General features: G+C 43.5%; 1 protein-coding gene across 2 annotated transcripts in view; it reads right to left on the bottom strand.

Annotated features, from left to right (window-relative positions):
* akt3a (v-akt murine thymoma viral oncogene homolog 3a) overlaps window positions 1–20,927 on the bottom strand; it is a 144,347-nt gene that overhangs the window by 8,897 nt on the left and 114,523 nt on the right. For both annotated transcript variants that reach the window (XM_014179955.2, XM_014179954.2), the window contains exons 4-13: window positions 15,661–15,772; window positions 12,126–12,273; window positions 11,611–11,742; window positions 11,399–11,464; window positions 10,750–10,818; window positions 9,246–9,368; window positions 8,385–8,513; window positions 4,377–4,591; window positions 3,118–3,205; window positions 2,683–2,785 (exon numbers count right to left, since the gene is read on the bottom strand). In XM_014179955.2, the coding sequence (XP_014035430.1) occupies window positions 2,683–2,785; window positions 3,118–3,205; window positions 4,377–4,591; window positions 8,385–8,513; window positions 9,246–9,368; window positions 10,750–10,818; window positions 11,399–11,464; window positions 11,611–11,742; window positions 12,126–12,273; window positions 15,661–15,772 (1,185 nt within the window). The remainder of the gene's footprint in view (window positions 1–2,682; window positions 2,786–3,117; window positions 3,206–4,376; window positions 4,592–8,384; window positions 8,514–9,245; window positions 9,369–10,749; window positions 10,819–11,398; window positions 11,465–11,610; window positions 11,743–12,125; window positions 12,274–15,660; window positions 15,773–20,927) is intronic.

Raw genomic sequence — 20,927 nt, 5'->3', positions numbered from 1 at the left:
CTTGTAGCGTCATACCCAAGAAGACTCGAGGCTGTAATCGCTGCCAAAGGTGCTTCAACAAAGTACTGAGTAAAGGGTCTGAATACTTAGTCGAAAGTTTACATACACCTTAGCCAAATACATTTAAACTCAGTTTTTCATAATTCCTGACATTTAATCCTTGTAAAAATTCCCTGTCTCAGGTCAGTTAGGATCACCACTTTATTTTACAAATGTGAAATGTCAGAATAATAGTAGAGAGAATGATTTATTTCAGCTTTTATTTCTTTCATCACATTCCCAGTGGGTCAGAAGTTTACATTCACTCAATTAGTATTTGGTAGCATTGCCTTTAAATTGTTTAACTTGGATCAAACATTTCAGGTAGGCTTCCACAAGCTTCCCACAATAAGTTGGGTGAATTTTGGCCCATTCCTCCTGACAGAGCTGGTGTAACTGAGTCAGGTTTGTAGGCCTCCTTGCTCGCACACGCTTTTTCAGTTCTGCCCACAAATGTTCTATGGGATTGAGGTCAGGGCTTTGTGATGGCCTTAAGCCATTTTGCCACAACTTTGGAAGTATGCTTGGTCATTGTCCATTTGGAAGATCCATTTGCGACCAAGCTTTAACTTCCTGACTGATGTCTTGATGTTGCTTCAATATATCCACATAATTTTCCGTCCTCATGATTCCATCTATTTTGTGAAGTGCACCAGTCCCTTCTGCAGCAAAGCACCCCCACAACATGATGCTGCCCCCGTGCTTCACGGTTGGGATGGTGTTCTTCGGCTTGCAAGCTTCCCCCTTTTTCCTCCAAACATAACGATGGTCATTATGGCCAAACAGTTCTATTTTCGTTTCATCAGACCAGAGGGTATTTCTCCAAAAAGTACAATCTTTGTCCCCATGTGCAGTTGCAAACCGTAGTCTGGCTTTTTTATGGCAGTTTTGGAGCAGTGGCTTCTTCCTTGCTGAGCAGCCTTTCAGGTTATGTCGATATAGGATTTGTTTTACTGTGGATATAGATACTTTTTTTCCTGTTTCCTCCAGCATCTTCACAAGGTCCTTTGCTATTGTTCTGGTATTTGCACCAAAGTACATTCATCTCTAGGAGACAGAACACGTCTCCTTCCTGAGCGGTATGACAGGTCTGTGGTCCCATGGTGTTTATACTTGCGCACTATTGTTTGTACAGATGAACGTGGTACCTACAAAGTACCTGCAAAAATCACTGAAGCTGGAGAGTCATATCTCCCTCATTAACTTTAAGCACCAGCTGTCAGAGCAGCTCACAGATCACTGCACCCGTACGTAGCCCATCTGTAAATAGCCCATCCAACTACCTCATCACCATACTGTTATTGTTTTGCTCCTTTGCACCCCAGTACCTCTACTTGCACATTCATCTTCTGCACATCTATCACTCCAGTGTTTAATTGCTATATTGTAATTATTTTGCCACTATGGCCTATTTATTGCCTTACCTCCCTTATACTACCTCATTTGCACACACTGTGTATAGACTTTTTATATTGTATTATTGACTGTATGTTTGTTTATTCCATGTGTAACTCTGTGTTGTTGTTTGTGTCGCACTGCTTTGCTTTATCTTGGCCAGGTCGCAGTTGTAAATGAGAACTTGTTCTCAACTAGCCTACCTGGTTAAATAAAGGTGAAATAAAAAACCTTCAGGCATTTGGAAATTGCTCCCAAGGATGAACCAGACTTGTGGAGGTCTACCATTTTTTTTTCTGAGTTCTTGGCTGATTTCTTTAGATTTTTCCATTATGTCAAGCAAAGAGGCACTGAGTTTGAAGGTAGACCTTGAAATACCTCCAATTGACTCAAATGATGTCAATTCGCCTATCAGAAGCTTCTAAAGCCATGACATAATTTTCTGGAATTTTCCAAGCTGTTTTAAAGCACAGTCAACTTAGTGTATGTGAACTTCTGACCCACTAGAATTGTGATACAGTGAATTATAAGTGAAATAATCTGTCTGTAAACAATTGTTGGAAAAACTACTTGTGTCATGCACAAAGTAGATGTCCTAACCGACTTGCCAAAACTATAGTTTGTTAACAAGAAATGTGTGGAGTGGTTGAAAAACTAGTTTTAATGACAACATAAGTGTATGTAAACTTCCGACTTCAACTGTATGTTTACATTTGTAAACATTTGTAAAAATACGTTTTTGCTTGGTCATTATGGGGTATTGTGTGTAGATTGATTTTATTTGATCAATTTTAGAATAAGGCTGTAATGTAACAAAATGTGGAAAAAGACAAGGGATCTGAATACTTTCCGAATGCACTATAAATCTTTTGTCTTGTCCATTCACCCTCTGATTGTGTATGTGTGCCAATCTATGTCTCAATTGTTTCAAGGCCAAAAATCCTTATTTGACCTCTCTCCTCCCCTTCATCTATACTGATTGAAGTTTAATTTTAGGTCGAATTCCAGGAGCCGCTTGTGAATTTGACAGCCCTAACGCAGCAGTTCCACCTCCAACACTGCTAACACAACTGCTATGCGGCTGTTGGCTAGCGTGGATCTGATACAATCTAGCCCCAAAATAAGACATGATCGTCTAACATATGGAACGACATTTGCACATCTAACATAGCCTGAGTAAAGTGTCAAGTGACAGTGTCTCACATTTTAAACATTAGCAAAAAAGAACAATAAGAAAGTTTCACTCACATTTTTCAGGGGGAGTTATTGTAATTGTCTGTGCCGTGAATTCTTCGTCAAAATACCTGGTATCTGTCTCTGACGACACCTGAGGTTTGAAGGGCGGTATCAGCTAGGTAGGAGGGGAGGGAAACACACAGCACTTGTGTCACAGAGGTGTTGCAGCACACAGGCAGGACTGGAGGCAACGAGTTTACACCTCCCACAATGCATTTCACCTCCCTCTGCTACCAGGGTTGCATCATCTTAGGTGTGCACTGTGTCTGTGATGGTAAAGCACTGAAAAAGCAAGGATAACTTTCCTCTATCTAGACAGTGAGTTAGAAAACTATGATCAGGAATGCATACTGGTGAGGGGCAAAGAGCAGGAGTCCTGTAGGACTCCCAACATGATTCTACAATATGAATGTGTACATATTATAGAACTGGTATTACAGGCATTACCTTCTTATCATAAACATCTTGCCACTCGATTCCAGTAAAGAAACTATGTCCCATGATTTCTTTAGCATCATCTGGACCTCCTCCAAGCCTGTGAAAAGAAAGAACGTCAAAAATTATTCAAAGGTGTGTCTGCCGCCAAGACATTAGTGTTACAGTACTTTGAATTTGATGAATAGATATGATTGACTTGAAGCTTTTTAAAGCTAGCAGGGTTGGGGTTAACTGAGTGTAAAACTGAATTGACCTCAACCCTGATAGTTAGTTTAAATAGAACTAGTGTAGAGTCACTTCCAATGGGGCATTATTGGATGGTGAGCAGTGCTGCTTGGAGTCTGGCTGTCCAGGGTGTGGTGTATGGCTGTCCAGGGTGTGGTGTATGGCTGTCCAGGGTGTGGTGTATGGCTGTCCAGGGTGTGGTGTATGGCTGTCCAGGGTGTGGTGTATGGCTGTCCAGGGTGTGGTGTATGGCTGTCCAGGGTGTGGTGTATGGCTGTCCAGGGTATGGTGTATGGCTGGCCAGGGTGTGGTGTATGGCTGGCCAGGGTGTGGTGTATGGCTGGCCAGGGTGTGGTGTATGGCTGGCCACGGTGTGTATGGCTGGCCACGGTGTGTATGGCTGGCCAGGGTGTGTATGGCTGGCCACGGTGTGTATGGCTGGCCACGGTGTGTATGGCTGGCCACGGTGTGTATGGCTGGCCACGGTGTGTATGGCTGGCCACGGTGTGTATGGCTGGCCACGGTGTGTATGGCTGGCCACGGTGTGTATGGCTGGCCAGGGTGTGTATGGCTGGCCAGGGTGTGTATGGCTGGCCAGGGTGTGTATGGCTGGCCAGGGTGTGTATGGCTGGCCACGGTGTGTATGGCTGGCCAGGGTGTGTATGGCTGGCCACGGTGTGTATGGCTGGCCAGGGTGTGTATGGCTGGCCAGGGTGTGTATGGCTGGCCAGGGTGTGTATGGCTGGCCAGGGTGTGTATGGCTGGCCAGGGTGTGTATGGCTGGCCACGGTGTGTATGGCTGGCCACGGTGTGTATGGCTGGCCAGGGTGTGTATGGCTGGCCAGGGTGTGTATGGCTGGCCAGGGTGTGTATGGCTGGCCAGGGTGTGTATGGCTGGCCAGGGTGTGTATGGCTGGCCAGGGTGTGTATGGCTGGCCAGGGTGTGTATGGCTGGCCAGGGTGTGTATGGCTGGCCACGGTGTGTATTGGTGGCCACGGTGTGTATGGCTGGCCACGGTGTGTACAGTATAGCTGGCCTGTACCTTTTGTTGGGGTCCTTTATGAGTAGTCCTGACAGCAGTGACTTGGCGTCTGACGACAGCGTGCGGGGGAACTTGATGTCCTCCATGAGGATGAGCTCAAACAGCTTCTCGTGGTCCTGGTTGTAGAAGGGCAGCCGACCACACATCATCTCGTACATGACCACGCCCAGACCCCACCAGTCCACCGCCCGGCCGTAGTCGTTGTCCTCCAGCACCTGGACAGACACACAGATCATGGAATAAGAACATTTATTAATGTGAACTGTATGGTATCTCTATGGGACAGGCACTAACTCCTCTATTCAACATTTCAGTTCAGAGGAACAAACTGCTGCAAACTGGTCCAATCACCCCTGCCAACAACACACAAAAACACCAAGCACATCAACTTTGTTATTTCGCCAAACGTTTTACATACAACCGACTTCTGACGCAAAGTTGGTTAACAAACGACCTGGTGGACATTTGACCCTTGCGAGTTTCTGTTTCCAGGTCCAGCTGGTTTACTATGACTAACACAAAGCCCTATTCCACAGTACGGTGTTCCTGTGACATGAGAACCCAACAGCATCATGCAGTGGCATCACTACACAGACTGCGATGGCTGTCACTCTGCTGCTGCGTGTCACAGATGCCCGTTGGCCAAGCCAAGTGGCTGGCGCTGGAGGCCCTACCTGGCACGGGCAGACAGGAAACGCTCCTGGATGGACATAGAGGGCCTCGCCATCATGATGTGACCCGCTGGTTCAAGGGCAGCCCCACCAGAGAGAGAGGTGGATACCTGGCTACGGGAAGCATGGAGCCAGAGGAGCCACGGCTGAATCAAAGCCTTCTATCTGGGCTGCTGTCCTAATACACAATCAACCTGCTCTTCTCCTTCCCCTTCTCTTACATCGTCTCAGGTGTGCTGCCGTTCACCTTGTTGAAAAAGTGAGGGAGGAAGAGAGGTGGAGGGAGTACATGCTCCATTTCAGACCGTCGCTGAGGAAAGGCCTAATTAATATGACTACCTAACGACAAGCAGCGCTGGAGAGAGGCCAGTTAAGCATATGCTCTGAATCTGTAGAATAATAATGTCTTGTCTCTAATCTGAATGGGAAGCAGAACCTGGACGTGTGGACGCAATGATCCTCCTCTGTTGTCTTAAAGACTAGTCCTAACCAAAAAATATCAACCAAGACAACATGAAAACCTCCAAATAACATTCAGAATTTCTGGGCCCGTATTCATAAAGCATCTCAGAGTAGGAGTGCTGATCAAGGATACGTTTTGCCATTTAGATTATATTGAAGAAGGCAAGGAGGACCTGATCCTAGATCAGCACTCCTACTCAAGACACTTTATGAATACAGGCTGTAATCACTAAGAATTCAGTTAGACTGAACTTCAATTGACTGAAACAAGTTACTGTGTTTGTACACTACATGTAATCCCAAAAAGCTGAGCATTATCACACTAAATAACACTGGAAGCAAATTGCTGCTAATAACACGTATTGAGCTTATCAAGACGGGCAACCGGCTGGATGGAAATCAGCATCACTGAGAGAAACAGTGGTACAGTCAAAGATGAACTATTCATGGGTTTGAACATAATGCTGGAGGGATAACACTGGATTACCAAGTAAAAACCTGAGGAGGAATGCTACCACGCACACCAGATGGAATATCCTTCCCCTCATCAAACCAAAAGTTAGGAGGAAAAATACTTACATGTTTAATGCTGTTTCATCACCTAGGGCCAGAGGTGTGTGTGTGTTGTAGAGTGTGTGTGTGTGTGTGTGTCTGTACATATGCATATGTGTGTACATATGCATGTGTGTGTGCAGGGAGAGCTGGGACTGGGAGTTTGTCCTGGGACTGTAGCAGGAGCAGCTCGGGTGCAGGCAGGGATGCGATTAATGCACACAGAGCCAGTTGGGGTCCCCCCTGTTCCAGAGCCACAGGCAGAGAGGCAAGCCTGGAGGGGAGGAACAGGCCCCGTTCGGACAGCCATGTGGCGGGGCTGCTGCTCCCAGGACTGACTGGGGCCCTTGGCAGGCTTGGCTGGGCAGGGACAGAGAGAGAGAGCCTTTGGCTCCACCAGCCCAGTTACCCAGCGGGGCACAGGGAACAAACACACAGCTCCGCCCGCCCAGCCTGCCCTAGCTTGTGTACACACACACATAAAGAAACATAATAGACTAAATGTACATATACACATGGCGCATAAATGTGCATTGAAACACTACAGTATAAACAATTTAATATATTTTTACTACCGTTATCCAATCATTAGGTTATATCTTCCCAAAATGTTTTAACCTGCACATTTTTTACTTTGTAAAAAATACATGCATATCAAAATGAGAAAAGATGTCACTGAGTTATTTCAATAAGGCTAAAGTAACCAAAACTAGGAGAGTATATATACAAAATATATTATTAAGAAGAAAATATTTTTGGTATTCACATTTGCCCTTTTTAAACAAGGCAAATCAAATAGTGTTTCTTTTTGTTTATGTGTAAAATATATCTACATTTCATTTTTATAAACCTAAAGCATTGGAATATTTTAACTTCCCTCTTTTAAATCCCAGCTACTTTGCATCTCTGGAACTTGGCGCGGAGTGTGTTCTGTTATTTTTACACCAGTGCGGCGGTATAGATTTCCAGGTTTCCCAGCCACCTTCTTCCAACCTCCCCCATCTGCCACCATCTGCCTCTATTTAGCATGTACTTTTTTGTGCAATCACATACTCTTGTGAAAAATAACCAACACTCAAATCATCTCCTGGCACAGCGGAGGGCCTTAGCAAAACAAAATCCAGCGCCAAATTGTCCTCCATACTTTTTTAAGTGGGATCTATGCCCCCCTCTATCCCCTGCCTTTCTTCCCCCACTCGACCCACAGTCCTCACTCCTCTGCACTTCATAAATATGCATTGTAGTAAAAACCTGAGACCATAACGTTGGTCATGTTTAAGCATTGGTTAAAGGGGGAAAAAACGGGTTTGCAATGTGGTACGTTTTTAAATGTTTTTTTGTCATTCAGAAAGGACGCCAAATACTTGTTATTGAGTTGTAAAATATTGTACATCTACTTTACTGTTGTTAATGACTAGAATATAGCAGTTCGTTATTGAACATTACAGTGACTACTTAAAGCTAGAATCTGCAGTATCCCGCCTCCGTTTTGGTGAAAAGCTGAGAGATGCGCCTGGAAAGATGTAACCATTCTAAAATTCATACACAGAGCTATGGATGCAAGTACCCTCCTTGATATCAAAATGATAGTTTTAACTAGGTTATGAGGATATACAGTGTTTGTTTACATTTACATTGTTTACAAACATGGGAGTAAAACAAGCTTATATTTTGGGTTCTGATGGGGTGCGACAGTTGAACTAAGCTCATGAGGCATTTATAAGTTATAGTCTTCAACAATCAATGAACATATATCATTCATTTATAAGTCCAAAAAATGGATGTAGCAACTAAACATTCTAGCTTTAAATAAAGAGAGAAGATAAAACAAATCGGCCAATGAGAAATCACAGCAGAACGGTGTTTGATATAACTAGATTCCTCAATTTCAATCTTACAACTTCACACATCCACTTGTTTGTTAGCCTGGCACCAGGGACAGTGTTTCCTATAGAGCATGTGAGGGTGTTTACATTATGCTCACTGTGAGAGGCAGTGTGAGTCCCAATGGCGTCATTAGCTATGGGACTCTGCCATGAGGATGATGTAAACCTGCTGCCATAGCTGCAAGCATTATTTGGCAGATGAATCTTAAAGTCTTGGCCATAAATAGGCTACAGTATCTCAATAGACTGGTTATTGTAGTGGGTTTATGATGTTTAGTTCTAAATCAAAGTGAACTGGGGTACACAACTATAATAATGATGTAGACCTAATACAATTGAGTTGTAATGCTCGGGTGAGTTTTGTACTGTATGTCAGGGGTTTGAAGGGGTGAATATAGCAGACGGGTAATGTGGGTTTAGAAGGGACAGTACTGTACCTCTGGAGCTAGGTACTCCGGCGTTCCACAGAAAGTCTTCATTGTAGCAGCATCTGTGATTCCTTCCTTGCAGAGCCCGAAGTCTGTGATTTTGACGTGTCCGTCTTTGTCTAGCATTAGGTTCTCCAGCTGTAGGGGAACAGGAAACAACTTTGAAAGCACTGAAGGCCAAGCCAGTGTGTGGGCAGAACAATGCCACAAGGACAGACAAGCACTGCAGTGCAACACAGTTAGAAAAACAGGCTTATAAAAGCCCAGGGATGTACTGCAAACTCAACGACTCTGACAACACATACTGTATTGCTGAGCTGCACAAGAGAAGGCAGTCTGTGATTCCTCTCCATGTCCCCCAAGTTTATTTGATCATTTCAAGTACACAAGAAAATGTACTGTCTGCCTTTGCCTCTACTCATGTCTCAGCCAGGAAAATGTGTTGTGGAGACACTTCACATTGTGAGGGAAGTTGAATAGTCTGACCAGAGTCACGTTAATAACAAGGAGGAAAGTAAACGAGTCTCCTTCTTGTCCACAGTTCCTAGCAGATGAAGGGAAAGAAACCTCAAGCTCGTCAAGCCGTTCAACCTTTTAATTTTAATGGCAAATGCTTCTTTTTTCATGTTTCTTGGCTCCTTTCAGACAGGCTTGGGCCAAGGCTGTAAGCAAAACGCTGTGTCATCTTTCACACGCCCGAGAGAATTTTGATGTTTTTCAAAAAGCCCCTCTCTCCCAAAACTGAAAACTCTGGAGCTTTTAATACATTCCCCACATCCCGTGCCACTCGCACAGGATAATGGGCCACATTAGGTGAGGGAAACAACAACTTCCCAAATATCTGATTACTTTCCCGCTTTTTTTGTTTACCTTGAGATCCCGGTACACAATCTTGGCGGAGTGCAGGTAGTCCAGAGCGGAGACTATTTCGGCACCGTAGAAGCGCGTGCGGTCCTCAGAGAACACCCGCTCTCTCGACAAATGGAAAAACAGCTGCAGGATAAACAGCAGGGACAGGATTGCAATAATTACTGATTTATTGGAGGAAATTAACACAACATAAACTGCCTCCCATCGCCATATTGAGATGATGGATGGTGGGGCCCTTGGAGGACGCCCGGCGAACTTAGACAGCAGCTGGCGCATCATCCCCATCTTTCCACCGGGTAGCCGGCGCGGCCTGTTAAATCAGCCTTTTAATCAATACACCAATCTTGTTAAAGGCAATCGGCGCCGCTCATGGGCTAACATCCCATTAAAGAGGCCGGCGCCCTTTTCTGCAATCATCTTTTCATTTTTGAAAGAGTGAGTATGGGAATACCCTCTCCTCCATTCTCTCTCTCTCTCTGTCAGATGTCAAGGCTCTCTGTAATTTCTCTGCCATCCCTCTCCCCCCTCCTGTCTCCCTGCCCGAGCTCCTCTTGTACAAATTACCCAGGAGGACACGGGGCGGCACATCTTCCATTAATTGTTGAGGGAGGTTTGCATATGGCCGCTGGGGCGGTGCTAACGGCCTGCCTGATCAGCCTGACCAGCCTGACAGGTGGGGAGGAGAGGAGAGGTGTGGGGTAGAGGGGGGGCTATGGGTGAGGACAGGTGGGCCTTCATCAGAGCACTGGCAGCTGTGAATGCGGCAGGCAGGTTTGTAAAGATGAGGGAGGGAGGCAGGCAGACAGATCGGCCCACTAAGGTGAGGGGGTTCTGGGTTGGAGCTGGCTGGACTGATGGAGGGAGCAGGTGATGTTTAGACTGAGGGAATGAACGCAAGATTGCAAAGCATCCCGATTAAAAATGCCGTAAATCGAAATTTTGCGAATCAAAAATCATTTCAGAGTGTCATTTCAGTAATATCACCCATAGGTGTGTTCAAATGGACAAAAATTGGGAAAAGGTTTGGAATGGTGACAGGTGGAGACCAGTTTGCTGGAAGCAGAAAATATCCAACTTTACCAGAGAGAAATACTATGGAAGCGACAGAAGAAATGTATTAGACCATGATACATTCATACAATGCTCATTGGTCAATCTGAATTATTTCAGTATAGAATGATCCTGCAAACTCAAAAGTACAACATTAATCTTACATTCCACAGACAGGACCTACACAGGACTGACCGTGTGCTGTACTCCTCTGTGTGTGAGTGTATGGGTAACTTTAGAGAGAGAGAGAGACCGAGACACACACACACACACACAGACAGACAGACAGACAGACAGACAGACAGACAGACAGACAGACAGACAGACAGACAGACAGACAGACAGACAGACAGACAGACAGACACAGACAGACAGACAGACAGACAGACAGACAGAAAGCCACAGACAGAGAGAGAGAAGACAGACAGAGACACAGGTACTAGTCAGGGCTTACCTCTCCTCCATTCACATATTCCATTACAAAGCACAGGCGGTCTTTAGTCTGGAAGGAATACTTCAAAGACTGAAACAGGAGGAACAGAAACACAACCATCAGCTCCACAACCTGAGGATGGTTTTCACACCTAGCACATATGTATATTCTTGTTGTTTTTCAGAGAGAAGTACGTTTTCTATCCTGGGAGTACACATTCAACAAAATAGCAGTTGCTCTTTGACTCTCTTAAGCCTTGATTGCAGATGTGAGAAATGTGAAACAAGGTGGAATGTTACTGTGATGTCATGTGAACCTTAATTGTTTTGCTGCGTGTGTGTGTGTGTGTGTGTGTGTGTATTTTTGCTTGTGTGTGTTTTGCAGCGAACAACAGCATCTGGAGTATCACTGAAATGACCTCTCAGTGGTGTCTTGTCGACAGATGTAAAGCTAGACTTGGGCTGTTCATTTCTAACAGTTTATCCACTGCATTATAATGAGTCTCTGGGGGTTCAGATACATATAGGCTCAATGTGCTGCTAACTGCTTTTGTCTGTTGTATGCATGGCTACATGTGAGCGTACATGCATGCCTTTGTGTACGTGTGTATGTGTGTGTGTGTGTGTGTGTGTGTGTGTGTGTGTGTGTGTGTGTAGGGATGCGTACTCACAGTTAGGAAAGGGTGCCTTGTGTTTTTTAATACTCTGCTCTCTGTGAGTGTGTGTGCCACTTCATCCTGTGGGATATAAGGTAGTGAATGGAACAGTGCTTCTGAGACAGCGCAGCATATGAATATGACAGTCATTTCTTTATAGAACGTCATTCAACTTGATACCAGTTAGGTTTAGTTTGATGAAGTCATTAACATGGAGTGAAACGTACCTTTGCAATAATGACTTCTTTCTTCAAAATCTTCATTGCATAATATTTCCCGTTAGCCTTCTCTCTCACTAGAATCACTTTACCAAAAGTGCCTTTTCCCAGTAGTTTTAAGTAGTCAAAGTCATTCATTGTCTGAAAGAAACCGTAGGTCAAGTCAGTGCAGTTCTAATAGTTCTATAAAGCAGAATTTGTGTCTGATTTTAGAGGACTGATGGGAAACTTAACACATAATTTAACAGCTCCGCAAAATGATTCTATCCGTGTTTCTGTATCAGTCAATCAGGATATGTCTCCCGTGGTGTGGTCATCCTTTAGTCAGTGGAGCTAAAGAAGACACTGTGAACCAATGGCTTCTTGCCACTGAAACACTTAGAATTTGTATGTTTATTTAATTTCATCCCTTAGGTCCTTGGGCGGGATGGGATTGGGATGTAACTTCATTTTGTATGTATCTATTCATCTTTGCTGACAATTATTATCACAAAAAAAGTCAGTGGTCCAGATATATCTCTTACCTTCCGTTTATGGTGGCTGGTAGAGGTGTCCATCTCCTCCAGCTCTCCGATGTTGTCCATCTGAGACGTGGGACTGCATTGGATCCTCTCTTCCTCCTGTCTTTGGAGTTTGTCTGCTACTATCTGGATCGCCTCCGTCCACTCATCCCTGTTTGCAAAACAGAGCAGAACACAAACCTCTAGTTACAGATGCGGTCAAATATATTGGCACCCTTGAACTTTACTATGGCTTGGAGCTGAATGCTCTGTTTCTCTTTTCCAAACTGGTTGAATGGCAATTTTTACCCAGTAGGCAGCTGCAACTTACCACGTGATAAATTACACAGTAAATGACTTGCCTCCAACCAAGTTCATTTGAATTTTTTTATTATTTATATATATATATTTTTGTCCTGTGAAGTTGGAAATGAAACAAATACACGTGTGAACACCAAAAGTGTTTTCAATTTCAACTGATTTTAAAAGAAATAGTGAACCTTGCAAGGGTACCAATATATTTGACCGCAACTGTAGGTATAGGGTCTTAACAGTCTGTAGTCTGGTTAGTCCGGTCCACTTGTCCCTGTCAGGATATGTACACCTGTAAAGTTACATATACAGTATAACAATAGTCTGGAGTATGGATAGCATTAACTCATACCATACAGCAGCTGTAACACAGACACATGAACAAACTTCTGCATGGTAACAGTGATATTTCACATTGAAATGTAGCTACTTGTTTGACGTCTAATGTGACACCATTATGCATAATCAATGACATTCTGCTAAGTTAAGAATGATCTATAGACAGTGCAATCTATTCATTACACCTTCACAATGGGGTAAAACTGAACTTTCAACAAAGGCTAATCTATGCAATCATCTATGTAATCGTCAATGATCAGTCACTTTAAAACAAAACAAATGTTCACAAATTAGTTTATGTCAATGGAACTACTGCGTGTTTGCAAATGGCTTTACCCCCCATTGGGTTTTCATTTGTTGTGCCGTACAACATCTGTTGCATTAAAAGAGTGATGCATTTGGATTTGTGAGCACGTGTGTATTTAATGATGATGAATATATCCGTGTGTGGTTTGTGCTTCCCTCTGGGCTGTACTGCTGCTACATCAACATTCCACAGGAGGGGATCGTTAGCATTTGGAAACTTTCATTTACAGTACGTTAATCTCTCATGGACTGATGGTTGTGGAGAAATGAAAAGGTGAGAATCTGTCAAGGTTCACGTAGAATTCTAGGATTACGAGCAGCAGTAGTAGTTCCTGGTTTTGGTTTTTCGTCATTGATTATTTGGACGAATCAGGATTGGGGAGAAGGCGATGCTTAAACTTGTGCGGTGATTTTCAAGCCCGTGTGCAGATGAGAAACGGTTTCCACTAGATTCCACAGCCACAGTCAAAATTGGCTATATTGTAAAAATTCATGAAAACAAAAATGTCCTTTCGGGCCATGATAAATACAGGTGAAATTAGCAGAAGGGAGGGGTTTGAACTAGTTTCCGTTTGCGAGGGAGGAGACTTTGCTTCCTTCCTTTACACAAAGGTAACCACAATTGTTAATGGCATTCCCCCCAGAAGTAAAACAGGACATTTAGCACGTGTGGTAACGTGATAAAACAAACAGAACATTTGACTCAAAGTAGCATCCGAGTGGGGTTTTTGTTCCATGTTTTGTTTTGACTTTGAGAGGCCCATATGTTACAATGAGGGATTGAACAAGATGCAAATCCATACCTACACAAAAAGACTCTTTCTGAACACCTTTTCCCAGCTTCACTCAGGTTTCTGAATATATCGGATGTGACTCCGAACAAGGGCAAAGAAAAGTTGTGTTCCATTTGAACAATCAAACGGCACACTGTACACATAAAAAGCAACGGGAATCCTCTCAAGGTCGTGCAGATGAATGCGAGCTGAGCCATCTCTCCCTACCCCCTCCGTTTTTTTTGGTTTTTTTTACGTATAATGAGATTTTTTCGCTAATGAGAGATAATGGGCCTGACTACAGTCGGGCGACGTGCCAGCTGGTGCCTCCCCTCTCCTCACTCGTGGGCCTGCCGATGCTGGGCCCGTGCCAGGCGGGTACAGTACAGTAAAAGCTGCTGCCAGCCAGCCAGAGACACAGTACAGTACAGTGGCTATAAGGTTTAAGACAGGAACTGGAAAATACGTTTAACCTTTCCTCTTAACCGCTGGCTGCACTTCCCCTCAACCACCTGGCCTGTCTAGTGAGGCTACAGCTCGAACTCAAAGTCTCTTCACTTCACCAGCAGAAAGTGGAGTTTAAGACCATAACATCTGCCAGTGCTGCTTCCACTACCCAGCTCTGCTCCGTAGCTCACTCTCACAGGTCGCTGCCTGCAGTTGCCCGTTCCCCAGAGACAGAAGAGAGGAGAGGATCGTCTGTATGTGTGCCAACTGTGAACAGGCACAGCTTATTATCTTAAGTCTTATGGGCAAACACTGTTCTTTCTGGAGAGAGATAAACATCTCAATTTCCTAGAAGAAGAGCAGCTGGAGAATTTATGCCAGTGCTACTAGACTTGAAAGGTCTCTTTTCTAGCCTACATACAAACCCGCCACAACCCCCTCTGCTGATCACCTGGTTGGTTTTACTGGAACGGAGCTTGTATGATATCTGTGTTTTCTATTCATCTTTGTTAAATGACATACTGCTCTAATTTCAAATGGATTTGAAACTGAGGACAAATATGTTTGTCGCAAAAAACGTTCACACAAAATTATCTCTGGAATACCATTTAGTATAAAGTCATTTCATAGTCATATTATAGGCCAGTGATGGGCAACCGCAGATCAATTTCATTTTTGGGAGGAGGGAACTCAGTCGGGGTCTCAACGTAATGTTGTGAGGTAGAATACACAAGATGCAACTTCCAAAATTGGTTGTGCATCAGCAGTTTTTCTCTTGTTATGTCAGTCAATTAGCCATGTCAGCTAAACATTTTTAAATTGGTAAGTTAGTCTACCCTGCTATCTAAACTTGTAGTAATCATGGCCAAATTCTTGACCGGGGAACCCCATTGATTTTGTTAGTCATTCTCACTCAGATATCATATTCAAAACGGCAAACATTTCTCTCCACCCTATGGCAAGATTTGTAGAATTGCAGGTAATTAACGTAATTTTTTTCCTATCCGCTGTCAGGAGGGCCCTCAAAAGGCTACGGCCGACTCTGACTGCATGTATAGGTATGGATGTGGGTACTGCAGCCCCTCATGATGAGTTCATATTTTTTGTGGCCCCACTCCCATCAAATTTGACCATCCCTCTAATAGATTATCATAGTAAACCATAATTTAAAATGGAACTAGTGAACAATTTCTCAGTTTCACATGACCTCCTGACTTGAGAGCTACACTATGACTTTTCATAGATGTACTGTTTTCATAGATGTACTGTTTTCATAGACGTACTGTTTTCATAGACGTACTGTTTTCATAGACGTACTGGGTACTGGGTAGAGGAAAAGCAGTCAGTTGGCCATAGATGAGCAGACTAAGGACTGAGCCTACCTTTCCTCTGGTGTGTCCACATGGAAGGTCCTCTCTATGACGGTGGTCCATTGTAGACATCTGATGATGAATGTGTTGGGCTTTGGTCGTTCTGTCTTCATCAGTTGGCATTCTGAGACAGAGAGGTCAGATAGAGAAGCATCTGTGAATATTCAGATTTACTAGATGTTAAATCTTGTGTCTGAGGTTCAGTTGCTGATCGGGCTGGGAACTGCCAGGGATTTCATGATACGATATTATCACAATACTTAGGTGCTGATATGATATGTATTGTGATTCTTACAATTCTCAATTTATAGCAATTCGATACTGCGATCTTATTGCGATTTGATGTTCCAAACATATTGCTCACTATAGTATCTGCTGTAAAGGGACAATAGAGCAATGAGGAAATTAGTTTTGAAATAAAAGTGCAAATAATGTGTTGGCTCACTATTTAAAAAAAAATATATGGAACAAGTTATAGGATGAGAAATACAGCAGTTTTGGCATAGGTACAGCCGATTACAGCTGGCTAACGCTACCTACAGCAGCTAATAAAACTAAACATTTACAAATCAATACTTGGAGTCAAATATCAATATATCATCCAAAAATAATATTACGTTATGTAACTGTAAAGATTTTTTTCCCCAATCACTAGTTGCTGTTGATGAAAGAGTAGGTTAGCTTTGTTATTGGGTATACCAAACATTAAGAACACCTTCCTATTATTGAGTTGCCCCCCCCCCTTTGCCCTCAGAACAGCCTCAACTCATCAGGGCATGGACTCTACACGGTGTCCAAAGTGTTCCACAGGGATGCTGGGTCATGTTTACCCCAATGCTTCCCACAGTTGTCAAGTTGTCTGGATGTCCTTTGGGTGGTGGACCATTCTTGATACACACGGGAAACTGTTGAGCGTGAAAAACCCAGCAGCGTTGCAGTTCTTGACACAAACCGGTGCGCCTGGCACCTACTACCAAACCCCATTCAAAGGCACTTAAATATTTTGTCTTTCCCATTCACCCTCTGAATAGCACACATACACAATCCATGTCTCAATTGTCTCAAGGCTTAAAAATCCTTCTTTATCCTGTCTCCTCCCCTTCATCTACACTGATTGAAGTGGATTTAACAAGTGAAATCAATAAGGGATCATAGCTTCCACCTGGATTCACCGGGTCAGTCTATGTCATGGAAAGAGCAGGTGTTCCTAATGTTTTGTACACTCAACGTAGATGGACTGTACTGCAGCAAACACAACACTTTGCAAGTTAAAGCTGTCTCATTCCATCCAGGAACACACACAGCCAGACCCAACTGTGGAAAAGTTTTGCTGTGTGCTCCACTGTCACCGCTACAGCAGCTATTGGGGACAATGTTCAGTCAGATGACAGCTGAAACAGAGTGTTGAGTCTGTACGTGCCAGTAGGTAATGACTTCCCTCCCTCAGCTGGCCTCATCTCTGCCGCCACCAAACGGCGGGACGGCCTAAATATAGGCGGGAAGGTTAATGACGACACGGCTAAGGTCGCAGGCGCACTCTACCTCTTTCTTCCTGCTCCGCTAATAAAATGGAGTCTCCCACTGAGCGCAGAGAAAACAAGGTCATGACAGAGTTCCAGTAGGTAGTAGCGCTGGACACAGCATAGTCATTCTAGGGGGAATACAGAGGAGATTGTTTTGCTTCAGCTAAACATACCAGGAGAGCGCTCCAGCAACTGTACTGCCATCAATCAATAGGCATTTATATTGGAGTGTTACTGTAATATGCATTCAGATTCATTTCCCTATTCAGAAATCCCTGGTGGGATAGGGCCACCACCTACACTACTGTCACTATTAGTTCATCAGTTTGCTTTCTTGTTATATAACATTCTATCCTCATTTGAACTCTCCACATATTCATGTACTTCAATTTACCAAACTATATTGAAATGTAATTAACAAATGGTATATATTAGAAACATGGGGCTCTGGAGAAGGAAAATATTCATCTGGTGTCATAGCGTTGTTTACTAGTCATTTAGGTGAGTTATCTGAGACATTCTTAGTGTTTGACATTAGACTGTAGCCTGTTGTTCAGGCAGTGTTTGACATTAGACTGTAGCCTGTTAGTCAGACAGTGTTTGACATTAGACTGTAGCCTGTTGGTCAGACAGTGTTTGACATTAGACTGTAGCCTGTTGTTCAGGCAGTGTTTGACATTAGACTGTAGCCTGTTGTTCAGACAGTGTTTGACATTAGACTGTAGCCTGTTGTTCAGACAGTGTTTGACATTAGACTGTAGCCTGTTGGTCAGGCAGTGTTTGACATTAGACTGTAGCCTGTTGTTCAGACAGTGTTTGACATTAGACTGTTGTTCAGACAGTGTTTGACATTAGACTGTTGTTCAGGCAGTGTTTGACATTAGACTGTTGGTCAGACAGTGTTTGACATTAGACTGTAGCCTGTTGGTCAGACAGTGTTTGACATTAGCCTGTTGTTCAGACAGTGTTTGACATTAGACTGTTGGTCAGACAGTGTTTGACATTAGACTGTTGTTCAGACAGTGTTTGACATTAGACTGTAGCCTGTTGTTCAGACAGTGTTTGACATCAGACTGTAGCCTGTTGTTCAGGCAGTGTTTGACATTAGACTGTAGACTGTTGGTCAGACAGTGTTTGACATTAGACTGTAGCCTGTTGGTCAGACAGTGTTTGACATTAGACTGTAGCCTGTTGTTCAGACAGTGTTTGACATTAGACTGTTGTTCAGGCAGTGTTTGACATTAGACTGTAGCCTGTTGGTCAGACAGTGTTTGACATTAGACTGTAGCCTGTTGTTCAGACAGTGTTTGACATTAGACTGTAGCCTGTTGTTCAGGCAGTGTTTGACATTAGACTGTAGCCTGTTGTTCAGACAGTGTTTGACATTAGACTGTTGGTCAGACAGTGTTTGACATCAGACTGTAGCCTGTTGTTCAGGCAGTGTTTGACATTAGACTGTAGCCTGTTAGTCAGACAGTGTTTGACATTAGACTGTAGCCTGTTGTTCAGGCAGTGTTTGACATTAGACTGTTGGTCAGACAGTGTTTGACATTAGACTGTTGTTCAGACAGTGTTTGACATTAGACTGTAGCCTGTTGTTCAGACAGTGTTTGACATCAGACTGTAGCCTGTTGTTCAGGCAGTGTTTGACATTAGACTGTAGACTGTTGGTCAGACAGTGTTTGACATTAGACTGTAGCCTGTTGGTCAGACAGTGTTTGACATTAGACTGTAGCCTGTTGTTCAGACAGTGTTTGACATTAGACTGTTGTTCAGGCAGTGTTTGACATTAGACTGTAGCCTGTTGGTCAGACAGTGTTTGACATTAGACTGTAGCCTGTTGTTCAGACAGTGTTTGACATTAGACTGTAGCCTGTTGTTCAGGCAGTGTTTGACATTAGACTGTAGCCTGTTGTTCAGACAGTGTTTGACATTAGACTGTTGGTCAGACAGTGTTTGACATCAGACTGTAGCCTGTTGTTCAGGCAGTGTTTGACATTAGACTGTAGCCTGTTAGTCAGACAGTGTTTGACATTAGACTGTAGCCTGTTGTTCAGGCAGTGTTTGACATTAGACTGTAGCCTGTTGGTCAGACAGTGTTTGACATTAGACTGTAGCCTGTTGGTCAGACAGTGTTTGACATTAGACTGTAGCCTGTTGGTCAGACAGTGTTTGACATTAGACTGTAGCCTGTTGTTCAGACAGTGTTTGACATTAGACTGTAGCCTGTTGTTCAGACAGTGTTTGACATTAGACTGTTGGTCAGACAGTGTTTGACATTAGACTGTAGCCTGTTGTTCAGACAGTGTTTGACATTAGACTGTTGGTCAGACAGTGTTTGACATCAGACTGTAGCCTGTTGTTCAGGCAGTGTTTGACATTAGACTGTAGCCTGTTGGTCAGACAGTGTTTGACATTAGACTGTTGTTCAGACAGTGTTTGACATTAGACTGTAGCCTGTTGTTCAGACAGTGTTTGACATTAGACTGTTGGTCAGACAGTGTTTGACATTAGACTGTTGGTCAGACAGTGTTTGACATTAGTCTGTAGCCTGTTGGTCAGACAGTGTTTGACATTAGACTGTAGCCTGTTGGTCAGACAGTGTTTGACATTAGACTGTAGCCTGTTGTTCAGACAGTGTTTGACATTAGACTGTTGTTCAGACAGTGTTTGACATTAGACTGTAGCCTGTTGTTCAGACAGTGTTTGACATTAGACTGTTGTTCAGACAGTGTTTGACATTAGACTGTTGTTCAGACAGTGTTTGACATTAGACTGTAGCCTGTTGTTCAGACAGTGTTTGACATTAGACTGTTGTTCAGGCAGTGTTTGACATTAGACTGTAGCCTGTTGTTCAGACAGTGTTTGACATTAGACTGTAGCCTGTTGTTCAGACAGTGTTTGACATTAGACTGTTGTTCAGACAGTGTTTGACATTAGACTGTTGGTCAGACAGTGTTTGACATTAGTCTGTAGCCTGTTGGTCAGACAGTGTTTGACATTAGACTGTAGCCTGTTGGTCAGACAGTGTTTGACATTAGACTGTAGCCTGTTGTTCAGACAGTGTTTGACATTAGACTGTAGCCTGTTAGTCAGACAGTGTTTGACATTAGACTGTAGCCTGTTGTTCAGGCAGTGTTTGACATTAGACTGTAGCCTGTTGTTCAGACAGTGTTTGACATTAGACTGTTGGTCAGACAGTGTTTGACATTAGACTGTAGCCTGTTGGTCAGACAGTGTTTGACATTAGACTGTAGCCTGTTGTTCAGACAGTGTTTGACATTAGACTGTTGGTCAGACAGTGTTTGACATTAGACTGTAGCCTGTTGGTCAGACAGTGTTTGACATTAGACTGTTGTTCAGACAGTGTTTGACATTAGACTGTTGTTCAGGCAGTGTTTGACATTAGACTGTTGTTCAGGCAGTGTTTGACATTAGACTGTAGCCTGTTGTTCAGACAGTGTTTGACATTAGACTGTTGTTCAGACAGTGTTTGACATTAGACTGTAGCCTGTTGGTCAGACAGTGTTTGACATTAGACTGTTGTTCAGGCAGTGTTTGACATTAGACTGTAGCCTGTTGTTCAGGCAGTGTTTGACATTAGACTGTAGCCTGTTGTTCAGACAGTGTTTGACATTAGATTGTAGCCTGTTGTTCAGACAGTGTTTGACATTAGACTGTAGCCTGTTGTTCAGGCAGTGTTTGACATTAGACTGTAGCCTGTTAGTCAGACAGTGTTTGACATTAGACTGTAGC

Source organism: Salmo salar, chromosome ssa28, assembly GCF_905237065.1.
Source record: "Salmo salar chromosome ssa28, Ssal_v3.1, whole genome shotgun sequence".
NCBI lineage: Eukaryota > Metazoa > Chordata > Actinopteri > Salmoniformes > Salmonidae > Salmo > Salmo salar.
This window is presented reverse-complemented; position numbering and strand designations above follow the sequence as displayed.